Source organism: Galeopterus variegatus, unplaced genomic scaffold (assembly GCF_000696425.1).
Source record: "Galeopterus variegatus unplaced genomic scaffold, G_variegatus-3.0.2 Scaffold574, whole genome shotgun sequence".
In the NCBI taxonomy this organism is placed as follows: domain Eukaryota; kingdom Metazoa; phylum Chordata; class Mammalia; order Dermoptera; family Cynocephalidae; genus Galeopterus; species Galeopterus variegatus.
Genome location: NW_007726685.1, coordinates 570,630 through 586,593, shown reverse-complemented (window position 1 = coordinate 586,593; position 15,964 = coordinate 570,630). Strand labels below are relative to the sequence as shown.

The 15,964-nt window shown below is 33.0% G+C and overlaps 1 protein-coding gene across 1 annotated transcript in view; it reads left to right on the top strand.

Moving 5' to 3' along the window:
* Positions 1–1,611: 1,611 nt before the first annotated feature.
* The window catches only part of LOC103588465 (ubiquitin carboxyl-terminal hydrolase 34-like), a 49,067-nt gene continuing 34,714 nt past the window's right edge, over positions 1,612–15,964 (top strand). Inside the window, exons 1-5 of the mRNA XM_008570140.1 lie at positions 1,612–1,798; positions 2,292–2,379; positions 9,195–9,615; positions 14,920–14,970; positions 15,144–15,293. Of these exons, the coding sequence (XP_008568362.1) occupies positions 1,612–1,798; positions 2,292–2,379; positions 9,195–9,615; positions 14,920–14,970; positions 15,144–15,293 (897 nt within the window). The remainder of the gene's footprint in view (positions 1,799–2,291; positions 2,380–9,194; positions 9,616–14,919; positions 14,971–15,143; positions 15,294–15,964) is intronic.

The window sequence follows — 15,964 nt, the reverse complement described above, 5'->3', positions numbered from 1 at the left end:
CACCGAATAGGTATGGTATGAATTTTGTTCATAAGAAATAACTTTTAGATAAAGAGACCTATTTCTTTTGTGTTTTGTTTTAATTTTTATTAAGTAATATTTCCGAATTGTTTAAAAAGTCAAATAGTTTTATAGGGCTTTGTAACAAAAAACAGCAGTCTCTTATAGCATCCCCATTTTTAATCATTTTGTGTTTTATCTGACTTTTCCCCAGGAGCTTTTACCTGCCTGTGTCTAAATAAGATTATATTGCTATTTCTTGATATATATTTTCAGCTGTTGACTTCTTCCTATGGAAGGTCTGTCAGTCTTCTGGTCTGTTGACTTCCTCCTGTAGAAGAGGATTAGCTCTTTAACCCTTACCAAGGACTTAAAAATTTTTTTTTGAATCAGTGTTGTGTATTTATGATAAGACAATGTAAATATTGTTCACTGCTGAGCCAAGTAGTATATTGTACTTACAGTACATTCCGTGAGTTGTACAGTTTTTTTTCATTCCTGTGATTAGAAGTTGCCAAGGTGGTGAGTGTGTGTGTGTGTAAATTTCCATCTGTATTTAATTCATCTGCAAACTTGATGTTTAAAACTCTTTACAATAAAAGGTAAAAATCATTTCATTTAAATAAAATGTAAACTATATATTCAGTCCCCCCACCTCAGAACCATCTTACTTAGAGGGCTTTATTTTTTTGCTCCTCTCTGAACTTGTGTTCTCAGGATCTGTGCACAGTGATAATCCTGGCTTCTCTCTTCATATCATCCTGTGGCTTCTCTTTAAACATGAACTTCTTTGCCTAGAATGATGTAATCTCTCTCTTTTTCAATGTGTGACTTCTTAAACTTTCAGTCTTTGCTTAAAAATCACTTCCTCAGAAAGCCTTCCTAATTCCACATTCTAAGGTGTGTTATCCTGTATTATATGCTGCACAACACTCTACTTGGTTTCTTCTTGGTACTTATCACAATATGTGTGCACATTTATATCTATTCATTTATCTCTTTTTGTTCTTCCTCTTCACCACTAGACGAAGTTCCATGAGGTGGGGACTATTGCCCTTTCATTCACCATTATATATCTAGTACCTAGCACATGTAGTGCTCAACAAATACAATGATGTATGCAGAAATAATGACTTCTAGACACAGCGAAGATTTAAATGCCATGGGTTGTGTTATCTTGTTCACCTTTGTCTACCGTGGAGTTGGCAACTGTGGCCTATGGGCCAGATTTGGTCAGCTGCTTGTTTTTGTAACGTGGTCAGGTTCATTTGTTTACATATTGTCTGGCTGCTTTCATGATACAACAGCAGAGTTGCATGGTTGTAACAGAAACAGTATGGCCTGGAAAGCCTAAAATTTTTATTTTCTGGCCTTTTGCAGAAAAATTTGATGACCCCTGATCTTGTATAATCAAACATTTTTCATGAGAAGACTTATTTGGATCAGTAGCCAAATTGTGTTTTTCTTTATATAGTTTCTCTTGTTTTAACTTGAAATTCCTGACAGAGTGGTACATAGTGTATGTGAAATGCCATACAATAAGGGTCTAGTCAGGAAAAGTGAAGAGGGAATTTAATAAAGAGAAATAATTACACAGATGTTAGATGTTTAATGAGCAAAGAGAGAACCTGGAGGAAACCCAGAGGTGGTGATGGTGATTATAACTACAGGAAGCAGCCAGTCTTCCCTAAGGCTGGAAAAACACAGGAAGGAGAGTTGTCAGAATCTAATAACTTAAATGAGAGCCCTGTGAAGGAAGCTAGGACTTCAAGGAAGGGATGCTGCCTGGCTACTGCTGGTACCTTTTGAGAGGGGTACCATGAGACTGGTTCTTGGAATGCTAAGAGAAATTGGAGGCTGGAATGAATGCTGCTGGTGGGTAATGCTGTCACATACAGCAAGCTAACAAGTCCTTGGTCTCTCCTGCTTTCTAGTCATCTTCTAGGCCTGTAGGCACTGTAGGGAGATTTTAACAGGAATCCAGCTGGAAATGAAAAATGTAGCTTGTGGGATCCCAGCCCCAGCATCACAAAACAGAAGGGTGGACTTGGAGTTGAGAGATAATACCAGAATAATGGCAAAGTGTCCCTGTCTACCCCATTACGTCTGTCAAAAATCTGTTCTTAAGCTCAAATTAGTCATTAAATAAAATAAGACTTATTTTCTTTGATGAAATCAAAAGAATACAGAAATGTTTGCATTTGTAAATCTAGCTTTTATTTTGAACTATTGGTTTTAATGTTGGTTTATTATTCATCATTTTTAAAACTCTTTTTTCTACTTTATTTTAGTATCAGATGTAGAAGGTGGTGATGGACTGCAGCTCAGAAAGGAACATACTCTCAAAATATTTGCTTATATCAATTCCTGGACGCAGAGGTATGCATGTTTAGGTATTTTCAAGACTAACCTTATGATTCGTATTTTAAATTGCCATTGTTTGTCATCAAAATTTTCCTTTTAGGGTGTTGAATACCTTTAGTCATTAAATGACAGTTTATCAGTGTTCTTACCTTTTCCCTATTCATGGGGTTGAACATGGTCCTATTTTTAAAACATGAGCATAAAAATTGATTTCTTTCTTTACCCCTCCATTATTTAGGTATGTGGGAGTGACTGAAATTCTGAAACATAATTATTTTGGAGAGATTAAATAATTTTTATGGCATGGCCACAGTCTTAACAAATTTAATTCTTTAAAAAAATAATCTGTGCAGGACATTTGAAGCCACTTGCTGTTTGTTCCTTTTTTTATAATAGTTATGTATATTAGACTGGTTTCTAAATAATACATATATTGAGAATATAGCAAATAAAAAAAAACTTCAGGGAACACAATAATTAATACAATCAAAGTTTGTAATAAAGATTTGCAAATTTCTGTTCCTCAGGGTGGTTTTAGCTGGTCATGGCTGATAATTCTAACTTGTGTTCCTATTCACTTTAAACTTTCTAGTCCTAAAGTTTTTGTGGGTAAGAATGTTTGAAGCATTGTGCACAGTGATCAATAAACATGTTAAATGCAGTGACATATAGATGAGTGCCCTGAGATACACAGTCTAGCTGATTGATCGTAAAGAGTTTAGCAGAATAGTTTAATTTTAAATATCATTTGCTCTATAATAGTGTCCATTTTTCTTCTATTTTTGTTGATCGTAAATAGTTTAGCAGAATAGTTTAATTTTATTTTTTTTATTTTTTTTATTTTATTTTATTTTTTTTTAAAGATGACCGGTAAGGGGATCTTAACCCTCGACTTGGTGTTGTCAGCACCACGCTCACCCAGTGAGCGAACCAGCCATCCCTATATGGGATCCGAACCCGTGGCCTTGGTGTTATCAGCACCGCACTCTACCGAGTGAGCCACAGGCCGGCCCAGAATAGTTTAATTTTAAATATCATTTGCTCTATAATAGTGTCCATTTTTCTTCTATTTTTTTTCTTTCTCTGTGTCAATAAAATTGGTAGATATATTAGGTCCAAAAGAGTTTGTAGGTTTTAAATGCTTAAAATTTGTGTGCCATTATTATTGTCATCTTTTTTTTTTGGCAGCTGGCTGGCACGGTGGCGTCTCTTTTGTGTGTGTTACCAGCTGAATTTCTTTCAACTAAGTTTAGCAGTGGTTGCTATTCCTTTCATTATGGGTGGAATAGATAAATGAATATTTCATAATACTAATATGTTAATAATTTAAAATTAACAATAATCTAAGTGATTTGCTGAGAAATATTGCATCTGAGGATTTTGAATTTATTTGTTGTAACTACAGCTAGGTGACTACATGTTATACTAGGAAAAAACCACACTTCTAATTTCAGGATCTAGGGGTGTGCCACTGAGTAAAATGAAATCCAGAGAAATAAAATGATTTTTCTAAAGTTTTACCACTAGTTATTGGTGGAGATGGAATGGGAGTTATATTTTTCTATTCTTAGTCCACATTTATTCTAGATGCATATTCTTTATCCCTGTATTAGGAATTTTTAACCTGCAGTCTATGGATGGGAATGAAATTATAAAGGAAATTTCAGTATGTACAGTTTTAGGCAGTAATTTGTAGGTTTCATCAGAATATCAAAGTGTTAGCCCCCAAACTGTTAAAGAGCCTCTGCTTTAACTCATGCTGTTCTAGAGTGCAGTGCTTAAGAGTGTGGCCTTGGAGCCAGAAAGACAAGGGTTCCAGTCTTGTTTCATCACCTGTGAACTGGATGGTTATGACAAATTAGTTAACTTTTGTAAGCTCTCATTTCCTCATTTGTGAAATTAGAATAATATGAAAGCTACTACTATATTAGGTTATGAGGAAACAAAGTGTTTAGCACTGTATTTGATAAAATAATTTACTAAACAGCTATTTTAATTAAATTATTAAAATTTATTTTTGAAAATGAAGTTGAAGGTTATATAAGGTAAAGCATGAAATGTCAAGCTGGAAAACAGTTTGTAACATGTATAATTCTGTTCACATGCTGATGAGTATGAATAGTTTTTACTTGGAAGTAATAAAAATAGAATATTGTACTCTTTATTGTTCATGTTGGTAGAAGAAAGGAGGAGTTGAAAATAAAATATCTAGTTGGATCATAGTCCTTTGTAGTAGCAATTTTTAGCCGTTGTCTCCTCCTACCTCACCTCCACCATCCCTAAATTGTTATGGAAGGCATCAGAAAACATTGTTGCCTAGATTAAGATTGTGTTTCTTGTGGGAGATGATCAGCTATTAATAAAGCACAGTTAATCTACAAAAGGATTCTTAACTTGGGGCCATTGTTCATGGGAGTCCATAAATGGACCTTAGTGCACTAATAAACCCACAACATTTCATAAAAAATGTTATTTATAAGTTTCCTAGAAGAAAAGTGTTAGTCACTTTCATAAGATTATCAATAGATTATCAGTGGTGAAGAAGTATTTTTCTAGTGTACTAACTAGAATATATTTTTAAAAAATAGTTTGTTGATAAGCGTTTAATGTTTATAATCATTACAAAGATTTTAATACTTTATATTTTTCTCATTTAAATGATATATTCATTATAAAAAAAAAAACTTTGGAAAATGCACAGAATCACAGCTAAAAAAAAAACCCCCAAAACCAAAAACATGGCACCTTTTTGTGTATAACCTTGGTGTGACTTTGTGAACAGTATAGTTTAAAATTTTATAAAAATATGGTTTTACTATATATATGTTTTATTATCTTATTTTTCATGTACAGTTAACTGTGATCAGTCTCTCCATGTCATCAAATATTATCTGTCATCATTTTTTTTATTTTTTTCCCCCTTTTTGTCTTTTTTCGTGTCCGGCAACGGATCGCAACCCTCAGTGTCACGTCATTTTTAACTGCTGTGAAGCAGTCATGTAGCTACCATTCCTTTATTTTGTCTGTTAAGGTTAGGGAAGTTAGTTGTATATATTGGTTTAATAGATTTTTTATTGTTTTATTAATATCACCTCAGTGATTGGGAATTGAATAGGAGGAAAACTAATTCAAAGAATGGGGAGGGAAAAGAATGGAATAAATTGAGGAATTTAAATTGGGGAAAGAGCATATAAGGGTTTGAAAAGAATATCGTCCATGACAAAGGCACCAATACAACAGGACATAATCATGTTGGAAGTGTTGCTAGTTTTTATGACTTGCTTTAAGCTCATTACAAAACAGGCTTAGGTTTATATCTTGTAAATTCCATGTTCCTTAGCAGGCATGCAAAGCTCTTTACTATTTCCTAGCTATGTACTTCTTAACTTTATTTCAGGATTTCTTCCCTGTAAGAACTCTGGATGCCAGCCAGGGTGAGGTTCTGTCAGATCTTTGTATTTTTAGACCAAAAATTGTACCTTTTATTCCTGTCATTGGTGCTTAATGTTTGAAACTATTACTTTTATTTTTTCATTCTTTTAATAAACTATTTTTTAGAATAGTTTTAGAACTATTGTTTTTGAGTAGGTTAATGTATGTGCTCTACTCTTTAAGGCCCTGCCTTTTATTTTGGCATGAAGAAATTTGTTTGGCCAGTGGGATATTAATATTGAGCACTATTTAAAGCAGTACTTTTCAGAAATGAGCTCATATATAAAACAATTTTTGCTGAGGTTGAATACTGTGGAGTAGTAGTCTTTTCATGTTTCCATCAGTACCAAGCTAGGGAAAATGATGTTAGACCCATTAGAATATTTGTTGATGGAATTCTAGAACCCTGCTTGGCAATTTCATTTTGACATGTAGGTTCATCATGAATATTTATTTAGCATTAATTTTATTAATTAAATCTACATATTTTATGCTAACCATTTAGAAATTTTATCATTGCATGTTTTTAAATGTAAGCCCATTCTTCTCAGGTGGGCAAGCATTGGGTAATAAAGTCTTATAAGGCTGGAAATTATAGGAGTAGGACTGGGAAGTATATAGGATAACTTCAGATGGTGGAAGGGTGTGTATGATATTGCTATATAAATACAAGTAATATATACAGAGTTTTAAAAGTCAATTGGTATGAAAAAGCCTATAATTAAAAAAATAAGTCCCTTGTTCCCTGTTTCAGATACTGGTTTTGATATTAACCTCTGTATTCCGAAGTACTGTTATTATACTGCTGTTGCTTCATCTATCCATTTTAGGTATAACCTATGAACTTTTTTTTATGATTTCATTCTTTTACCTTCTCCATCCTCTCAATATAGTTTTATCAGTTTTTAGGGTAGTTATAAAAAGTAAAAACATGTCCATTAATGAGCCAGAAAAAGTTCTGGGATTCATTTTATATTTTGTACATTCTCTGTTTCCTGGGATTTACTAACTTGCTTTTCATTTGATTAATTTTCTGTGGTGGATCACTAATTTTTTCCAAACTTTCCAGTCCTTTTTACTACTAATTTTTACATTCTTATACATCATTAGGTGAGCTATTATTTCTCCCCCTCCCCCATTCTCATTTGACTTTTGTCCTTTTGCTCCAGTCTATTGTTTGCTCTCTGCGATTACTAAACAGCTATCTTCCCTTCAGAGCTCATCCTTGAAATTCCTTTTGCTTTTCTCCTGTATTGGATCTCCAGTTTCCTGGATTTCATCTTGTCGTCTTTATTGGTTTACTTTCTTGTTTTGTTAGGAGGACATCTTTTCTGGGAAAGGATATACTGAAGACAAGTGTCTTTTAGGCCTTCAGGTCTTTTAGGCCTATTTTACCCTTATGCTTATTGATAGTTTTTGTTGGATACAGAATTCTAGGTGGAAAATTATTTTTCTCAGAATTTTTGGAGTATCACTCCATTGTATTCTAGGTTCCAGTATTGCTTTGGAGAAGTATTAGCTATTTTTGTTCTTGAGCTTTTCCTTGTTGCTTTTACCATCCTCCCTGATAGGGATCTTTATCCTTCCTCAGCTTCAGAAATTTCATGATGGTATGTATTTTGGTGAGCCTTTCAGTCTGAAACTTTTATTTCATTATTTCCTTACGTCTGTATTTTTACTCTGTCTTCCTGGAACTATTATTAGTCAGATATTGTATCTTCTTGATTGATTATTTACTTTTTCTTTCCATTATCAGTCTGTGTTCTACTTTATGGGAGATTTCATTTTTACCTTTTGGATTTTCTGTTGAATTTTGCAAATTGGTATAATTTTAATTGGCTTTTAAGTTGTAAATAGTTTGTATACAAACAGGTATATAATATATATTTGTATACATTAAAGTGTTCTATTTTGTAATCTGAATTTATATTTTTATAAATATTCCATTCTTGTTTTAGTAATCTAGTATCTTATGTCTCTCATGATATAAATTAACAGTTAAAACCCTTTTATTTCTTCCTGCTTTTTATCTATTTTCTCTGAATTTCTTTTTACTGTTTGTTTTTATCTGCTTTTGGTGGCACAGGTATTTTATGAAAGTTTTGTTATCCTTGGCTGTCCTTTCATGACTAAGAGGAGCACTAAAAAGTATGGGGCTGGTGGATCTGCTTCCAAATTGGCTGACTTTACATGGTTGTCAAGTTAGTACTGGTTGTTAATGGGAGGCCACAGTTCTTCCTCATGTGGACCCCTCGATAGGCTGCTTGAATATTTTTACAACATGATAGCTGGCTTCCCACAGAGTGAGTGATCCAAAAGAGAGTAAGGCAGAAGTGGCACTGTCTTCTATGACCTAGTCTCAGATGTCACACATGTAATTTCTGCTACATTCTTATTCATTAGAAGCGAGTCCTGTCCACGTTCAAGGGGAGGAAAGTTGGGCTTCACTTTTATATGGAAGAGTATCAAAGAATTTGTGACGATAGTTCAAATTCATCACACATGGAGAAATGAAATTATTTCTGCATGGTCATACAGGGGGTTGGTGATCTATTTGGACTACACTGTAGATGTTTTAATTTGTTTTGATAATATTATTAGGTGTGAGTTATAAGTAATAGTTGTTTAACTGTCAATCATCATTGGATACAAATGTTATTAGAACCAGGTACTTGTGTGTGTATTATTTACTTATTGATTCACCAGACCCTTTTAATTATTCCCAATGTGCCAGGTGTTGTGCTTCTAACTGAACATGTCTAAGAGAACTGGATTTGTGTATAATACTTACTGACTCTTTGTTTTCCTGTATATATTTTTTTAGTGGACTTGAAGCATGTATGGGTGTGAGTGTGTATGGGTGTTCCTAAACACTTTTGATCTGCCAAATAGAGTTGAAACACCCCTCCAAAGAAGCCTTTAACAGATTATTAATTTAAAAATGTAGCTGTTTCATTAGTTGACAACAAAATCTCTTATGTTAAGTAATCACCTAGCTTTACTAATAAGGTATTTTATTATAGCCAGTTTCCTAATATTTAATGAACATATATTGAGTACTTAGTATTCGAGAAGCAAAGATACATGCTGTGATTTTTGTTCTTAAATAGTTCCTCGTGTAGAAGAGCAGATAAATACATACAGAAAATGGAGCATGATAGCAGTAAACCTAACATGGCGACGATACTAGCTAAAGTACCAGTTCTTGGTGTGATGCTATCATTATAAGTTATTATGGTGCTACCCCAGTAGGAAGGAGAAAAACAAAAACTGACATCTAGGAAAAAAGTATTTTAGTATTTGCTTACTTTTTTTTTTTTTTATATTACTTATTAGAAAATGTAACTGTTGCCTCTCTAGGAAGCATTCATTTATTGAATTTTTTTTTTCTCTTGTAGGCAATGTCTATGCTGTTTCAAGGAATATAAGCATTTGGAGATTTTTAACCAAGTAGTGTGTGCACTTATTAACTTAGTGATTGCCCAAGTTCAAGTGCTCCGGGACCAGCTTTGTAAACATTGTACTACTGTTAACATAGATTCCACGTGGCAAGATGAGACTAATCAAGCGGAAGAACCACTGAATGTAGATAGAGAATGTAATGAAGGAAGTACAGAAAGACAAAAATCAATAGAAAAAAAATCAAACTCTGCAAGAATTTGTGATCTGACTGAGGAGGAATCTTCAAAGAGTTCTGATCCTTTTGGTTTATGGAGTACAGATGAGAAGGAAAAACTCTTACTATGTGTGGCAAAAATTTTTCAAATTCAGTTTCCCTTATATACTGCTTATAAGCATAATACTCATCCTACTATAGAGGTATGTAAAAATGGGTATTGTGAATTTTTAAGTAATACCAAGTCATAGTTAGCTTGGCAGTCTGTTTCTCACTTATGAATACATATGAAGACAGTTACTTTTGGTGGAAGATTTATAAGTCACTACTGTTACCAAAATTATTGCAGTTTTATCCAGAACACTTCCCTAGCAATTTGTGTTGAAAATTTGCTCAGCATAGTCTTATAAAGCAAAGATTTGTAAATAGAACTCATAAACATCAAACTGTTTGTGATCTAAACATTTTGCTGGTACAGATCTATGCTTATTTTGAGTCCAGAAATAATGGTGAGGAAAAAGAATCACATAGAATTTTAAATTCATCTTAAGAGACATAGGATACAGACTTTGGAATTCCCTTCCATCGAGAAAAATGTTTAACAAATTATCTGTGATTTGTGGTTTTAAATAATACTATTTTCTGTTGTGAGTCAAGATGTTTGACTCTATTAGTGATATTTTTACAGGCATTTCCAAGAGTTTACTAACTTACCTTAGACTTACTCAGATAATAGGAATTCTTTGTAGACATAGTGGGAATTGAGAGAGTTACATGTTAATGTATTAGTGGCTTAACAAACAGTTTATTATTTCTTGTGTTTCTGTGGATTGGTTGGGCATTTCCTTAGCCCACCACTTAATGCAGCTGCATTTATTTTGAGAGTCAGATGGGTTGGAAGGTCCAGGTCTTACTTGTGTGTCTGACAGTTGGTGCTGGCTGTTGTCTGGGATTCCTTATATTTTCTCTACGTGGCTTCTCATTCTCCACTAGGGTAGACCGGTTTCCTTACATGGTAGTCTTAGGAGTGCTGCAGGAAGGTAAAAACAGAAGCTATAAGTTTTCTTAAGGTCCATCCTCTGAAATGGCACAGTACTGATTCTGCCACATTCTTTTGGTTGAAGTAATTCACAAGGACAGTTCATGTTTAAAGGGGTTGTGAAGTAGATTCCATCTCTAAATGTGGGGAGAGGTAAAGTTTCATCTTATATCTTGTACATTCTCTTTCTTGTGCATCCCAGGGTGGGAAGAGTTGTGACCATTAGAGAATCTACCACATGCTTTTTAAAAAACTTAGTGTCTGGTTCTTTTCTCCATATTCTGTAATGTTTGTATCTGACTTCTCTAAACTTCTCTTCCTTCATCTAAAAATAATAGTCCTTTACTGGAATATTTTCACATTGAATTGAGACTATTTAAAAACGTAACCTAGGAGGCAGATATTTTCCCTATTACAATTCTCCATATGAATATTTTAAATCAGATTGTGCTCTGTCTTCTAGAATTCCTAGTCTGTTATTTCCCATATAGAAACTTTTAAAATAATCTCTTACACGATAAAAGATATATTAAACATTCTAAAAAAATGCCATCTTAGAATCTTTTTTCAACAAAAAGGGGATTCATGTGTAAACCTGAAAAATTTAACCTTAAGAACACCATGTAAATTGTGTTTTAATGTCTTAAATTGGTAGTTGAAAGATACTGAAAGTAGTTTGGTTAGGGACCTAGATATGTGAAATTCATGCGGAAATAAATTTTCTTTAGTTAAAAATTTCTTAACAGTATAGAACTATAATACTAAATTTGCTGTTACGTTCCTAAAGTCAATTTGCTCATCTGTGGTTTTTTTTTCTTTCTGACTTTCAAAAATGATAATCTCCAAATGTAGGCATAGTTTACACTCATCTATACTTTCCCTTTTGGAATGAAGTGCCTCATTATTACTGTTCTTGATAATCGTTCCATGTGACTGCTTGGTTGAAAGCAATTATTTCATAAGGTCTTTGATGAAAAATTCTAATGAAAAAACACCCATAGATTAAAGTAAAGGAGGAACCTCCTTATACAGAATTCTATATTAGGTATGTGCTTCTTTGGCTTTCTGTTTGTAATAGTTGCTTCCCAGGTTTCTAATATCTTAGCACTGATCTGTTACAAATACCCTAAAATTCCTAGTTTCTGTCCCAGTGGCCATATGTAATTAAGGGTCAACTGTTTCAAAGGGTCTTAGATCTAAATACATATATATTATAATTATATATACATATTTATAAATATGTGTATATATACACATAAACAGTTAAAGAAAACCAGTACTTAATGTGCATTGCAGTGGAGCTTACTAGAGATTTTTATCTCACTTTTCTTTAAGGAGATAGTCCATCTAGTCTTCCTTTTGTACTGCTGTGCCATCCTTTCCCAATATAGCCTTTGATTTTGATTTTTAGTTTTTTTTTTTAAGAGGCACAACTTGGCCAAAACTCTTTTAGAAGGAAAAGATTCAAAACTCACGTGTATTTTGATAGCTGTGATTTTGGAAATGTGGTCAACACCTTTATTTTATGGAAGAGGGAACTGGCTTACTGAGATTAAAAGATTTGGTTGGGTTTGCATAGCACTTTCTTGAGAAGAATCCAGGTTTTATTATTATACTCCACTATTTCTTGATCATTTCAAACTAATCATTGTGTTATTGCATCCATTGCGAGTACTGAATAAGAGGGGAACTTGGAGCCCTTCCTTATCCACATCCTTACCTCTCCCTTTCCTTCCTACCCTCCCTATAAAAGCTGATAATATTTTTAAAATATCTGGTAAGTGGAAATAAGTAATACTAATTGAGGATAAAAATATTTTTGGAGGGGAGCTAGTTGCATTTTTTGTTTGTTTTGGCAGCCAGCTTGTATGGGATTCAAACCCATGATCTTGGTATTATAAGGCTGTGCTCTAACCAACAGAGCTAACCGGCCAGCCCCTAGTAGCATTCTTTATCCTGAATAATTTTGTGTGATACTATGAGATATGTATTGCTTTAGCGTTGTAAGTTTTTCCTAACTAGAATGAAAGTGAGTATAAAAATTGTAGAAAGGAGAGATATCACTGCATTTCTGTTAAATATTAGATGTCTTCAAAAAGTTCATGAAAGGATTTGTATTATCTTTAAATTCTATTTTTCCACAGATTCTTTTTTTAATACCCTCGTATATGAGTGGTATGATCAGGCAGATTAAATATGTACATTGTTATTTACATATTTCTAAACCTAGTCTGGTGATTCCAACACCAACTGACATTTATTTATTTATTTATTTATTTACAGCAGCTGGCTGGTAAACTGACTTCTTTGTAAGCAGGAATTTTATTTGTAGTCCACTGAGCTTCAGTTCTTCCTGGTTTGATCATGGAGCAGCATTTGCTTAATTACATAAAGAATTACTTATCTGTAGTTAACTCATTTATTTCTCTCATAAAATAGTAAGCAAATTTCTTTTTCTTCTTAAAATAGGATGGCATCATCTCATTTAGTAAATATGAGGTTTTGATTAAAAAAAAGACTCAAAAAACCTTTTGAAATCACTGATGCATTTCTTAAGGCCCTCAGGAATTACCTAAAATTAGAATTTTTGAAAGAAAAATGTTGATTAAGCTTTTAGTGAGACTTCCTACTATTGTTCCTAGTGTTGGTACCTACAGATATGTGTTAACTCTTTAAATACTACTTAAAATGAGAGTATAATAACACTTGAGGATACTATCTTCATGTATCCAGAGTAGAAATATGAACTGGTAAAACAGTTGATCTGAGTGGCCAAAATAGGTGTAACCAAGTCCGAGAGTAACATGTTTCACAACAGTATAGGATTCTATTAGGAGATTTTCTAGCTGCGCTCATGTTAGGCACCAGAAATCTTGACTCTAATCTAATATTCCAGCATGATTCACTTGGTTGTTGATTCTGTATTTAACAATACCACAGGAATTCTTAAATCCTGGACTTTTTGAAGACAATGAAAAGTTTTGTTGAGAATGACATAAAACTCCCTGATAGTGGAAGCTTGGGAGCAAGTTTAGGAGGTGTAGTATACTTACTTTGACAAGTGTTTTCACTGAGGACATTTTTTGTTTATTTTGAAATGCCGTGAGAATTCTGTGATTGCTTTCAGTCAGTTGTTTTCAAACTTTATTTCAGCAGTAGAACTTAAAGATACACAATAGGTAATGGCAGTGTATGGATGGGTTCCTTTGGCAGATTTGAGAAAGTATGTAGTTTTCTGACTATAAAAGCAACATTTTCAGTGTGACAAATTAAAAAAAAATACAGAATATACAAAATACAGACTTTAAAAAGCCTTGAACCTCCTTATTTTCTCCAAAAAAAACCCCCAAAACAAAAGAAGCAAACCATTGTTATCAAATTAGTTCAGATATTTCAAACATTTAAAAAATTATGAACATCAGATCATGGTTATAAATTCTGTTTTTTAAAAAATGTAATAAGAGGTATTATCTTTATTTGCTTGTCCAAACGGATCTACCTTTCTTAGTTTTTGTTTTTGTTGGCTGGCTCATATGGGGGTCCGAACTGTTGACCTTGGTGTTCCCAACACTGTGTGCTAACAGTTGAGCTAACTGGCCAGCCTCCACCTTATTTTTTAATAGCTTTTTAATAACCTTTTAAAGGTATAACGTATATACTATAAAAATCACTTGTTTAAGGTGCACAATTTATTTTTAGTAAATTTTTAGCAAGTTAAGAGTTGTATAACCATCACCACATTCCTATTTTAGAGTATTTCCATCATTCCCCCAAAATCCCTCATGCCATTACACTTTATTTTTAAGCACTGCATAAGACTCTGGATGGTTATGCCACCATTTATTTAGCCATTTTATTGATGGATTTAGTTGTTTCTAATTTTGGAGTTATTTAATTATTTAACTTCAGTGAGCATTGTTATTTCCAGAACTTCTCTGATTCCTTAGGGTAAATACCTAGCAGATGAATTGTTGGGGCAAAGGGAATGTGCATTTAAAGTGTTGATAGATTTTGCTACATTGCCTTCCAAAAAGATCATGTCAGCTTACACACTCACCAGCAATGGATGAGTGTACTTTCAGGCGGTATAAATCTTATGTATGGAAAGCACATTGTGGAACTCTTGAATATACCTCTAGGCAATTCCAGAGTATAGTTTCAAAACCACTTAACTAGTTTATGATGTAGGTTTATAAGCATTACCTCAATTTTTAAGGAGAGTTAAATAGTTTTTGTTTAAGAAGGCAAGATAATGTATAATACATACTATAGAATGATTTCTTTGAAGTAGGGTTAAAATATACCTTAAAGCTGATTCATATTAGCTTCTGTTAGGAATATCACTGTACGTGAGAAGCAGTTGCAAAATCTGTGTTTTTATAAAATCAGTCTTTTAGAAAATTTTATATTTTTAGATTGTCATTTAGTACTTGTGACCTAATTTTATTTACTTTTTTTTTAAAATTAGGATATATCAACTCAAGAAAGTAACATATTAGGGGCATTCTGTGATATGAATGTAAGTGTTTATCTCTTTTCCTTCTAAGGTTTATGGAAAATTTTATGTTTTGGTTTTTTCATGTATATCTTTTGAGTTTATTTTCATGTTTGATCATTTCTTTCCAGTTTTGTTAATAAAATAAAAATTATTCCTGATAAGTTTTAAAAATAATGATATATATTTTTTTGCAGGATGTAGAAGTACCATTACATTTGCTTCGTTATGTATGTTTGTTTTGTGGGAAAAATGGCCTTTCTCTCATGAAGGATTGCTTTGAATATGGAACTCCTGAAACTTTGCCATTTCTTATAGCACATGCATTTATTACAGTTGTATCTAATGTAAGTATTGTTATGTAAGTAATGTAATATATGTCCAGAAAAGGCAGGTTTTGAATGATTTGCATGTGCAATAGGATTTTTTTTCTGGATTGTATTTTGAAAAATTGAGTATAGAAACCTTTTTTAAGGTCTTTATAATTAAATAAGAATTTGAATGAAATTAGTGAATTTTTACCGTTAAAATAGGTAAATGTAGCCATTATTTCTTTTATGTAAAATATAAGATGGGTGACTATGCACAAAACTCTTTTGTTGACTTTTAACTGTTTTTGCCTAGGATTTTGTCCTGGGAAAATTTTGACTGCTTAGGATTTTTGGTTGCTTAAATGATGGTTAGCCTAGGGGTACTACTACAGTGTGCTCAACTTCCCTCTCTATTACAAATGAAGATGTAACATTTCTTTTTGCCTTTGTAAAGAAGTTAATTCTTCTACGTGTTGTGAATATCAGTTACTGTGAAGCATAAGTATGGAAGTAAAGTTAAATAATTTTTATTACCAGTATATTAAAACTCAGCCTTTAATAAACTATTCTGATCATTATCTTAAAAAAAAAATTGGTATAGTGAAAGTTAAATATAACCTGAATTCTAGGGGCCGGCCCATGGCTCACTTGGGAGAGTGTGGTGCTGACAACACTAAGGCCACGGGTTCGGATCCCTATATAGGGAT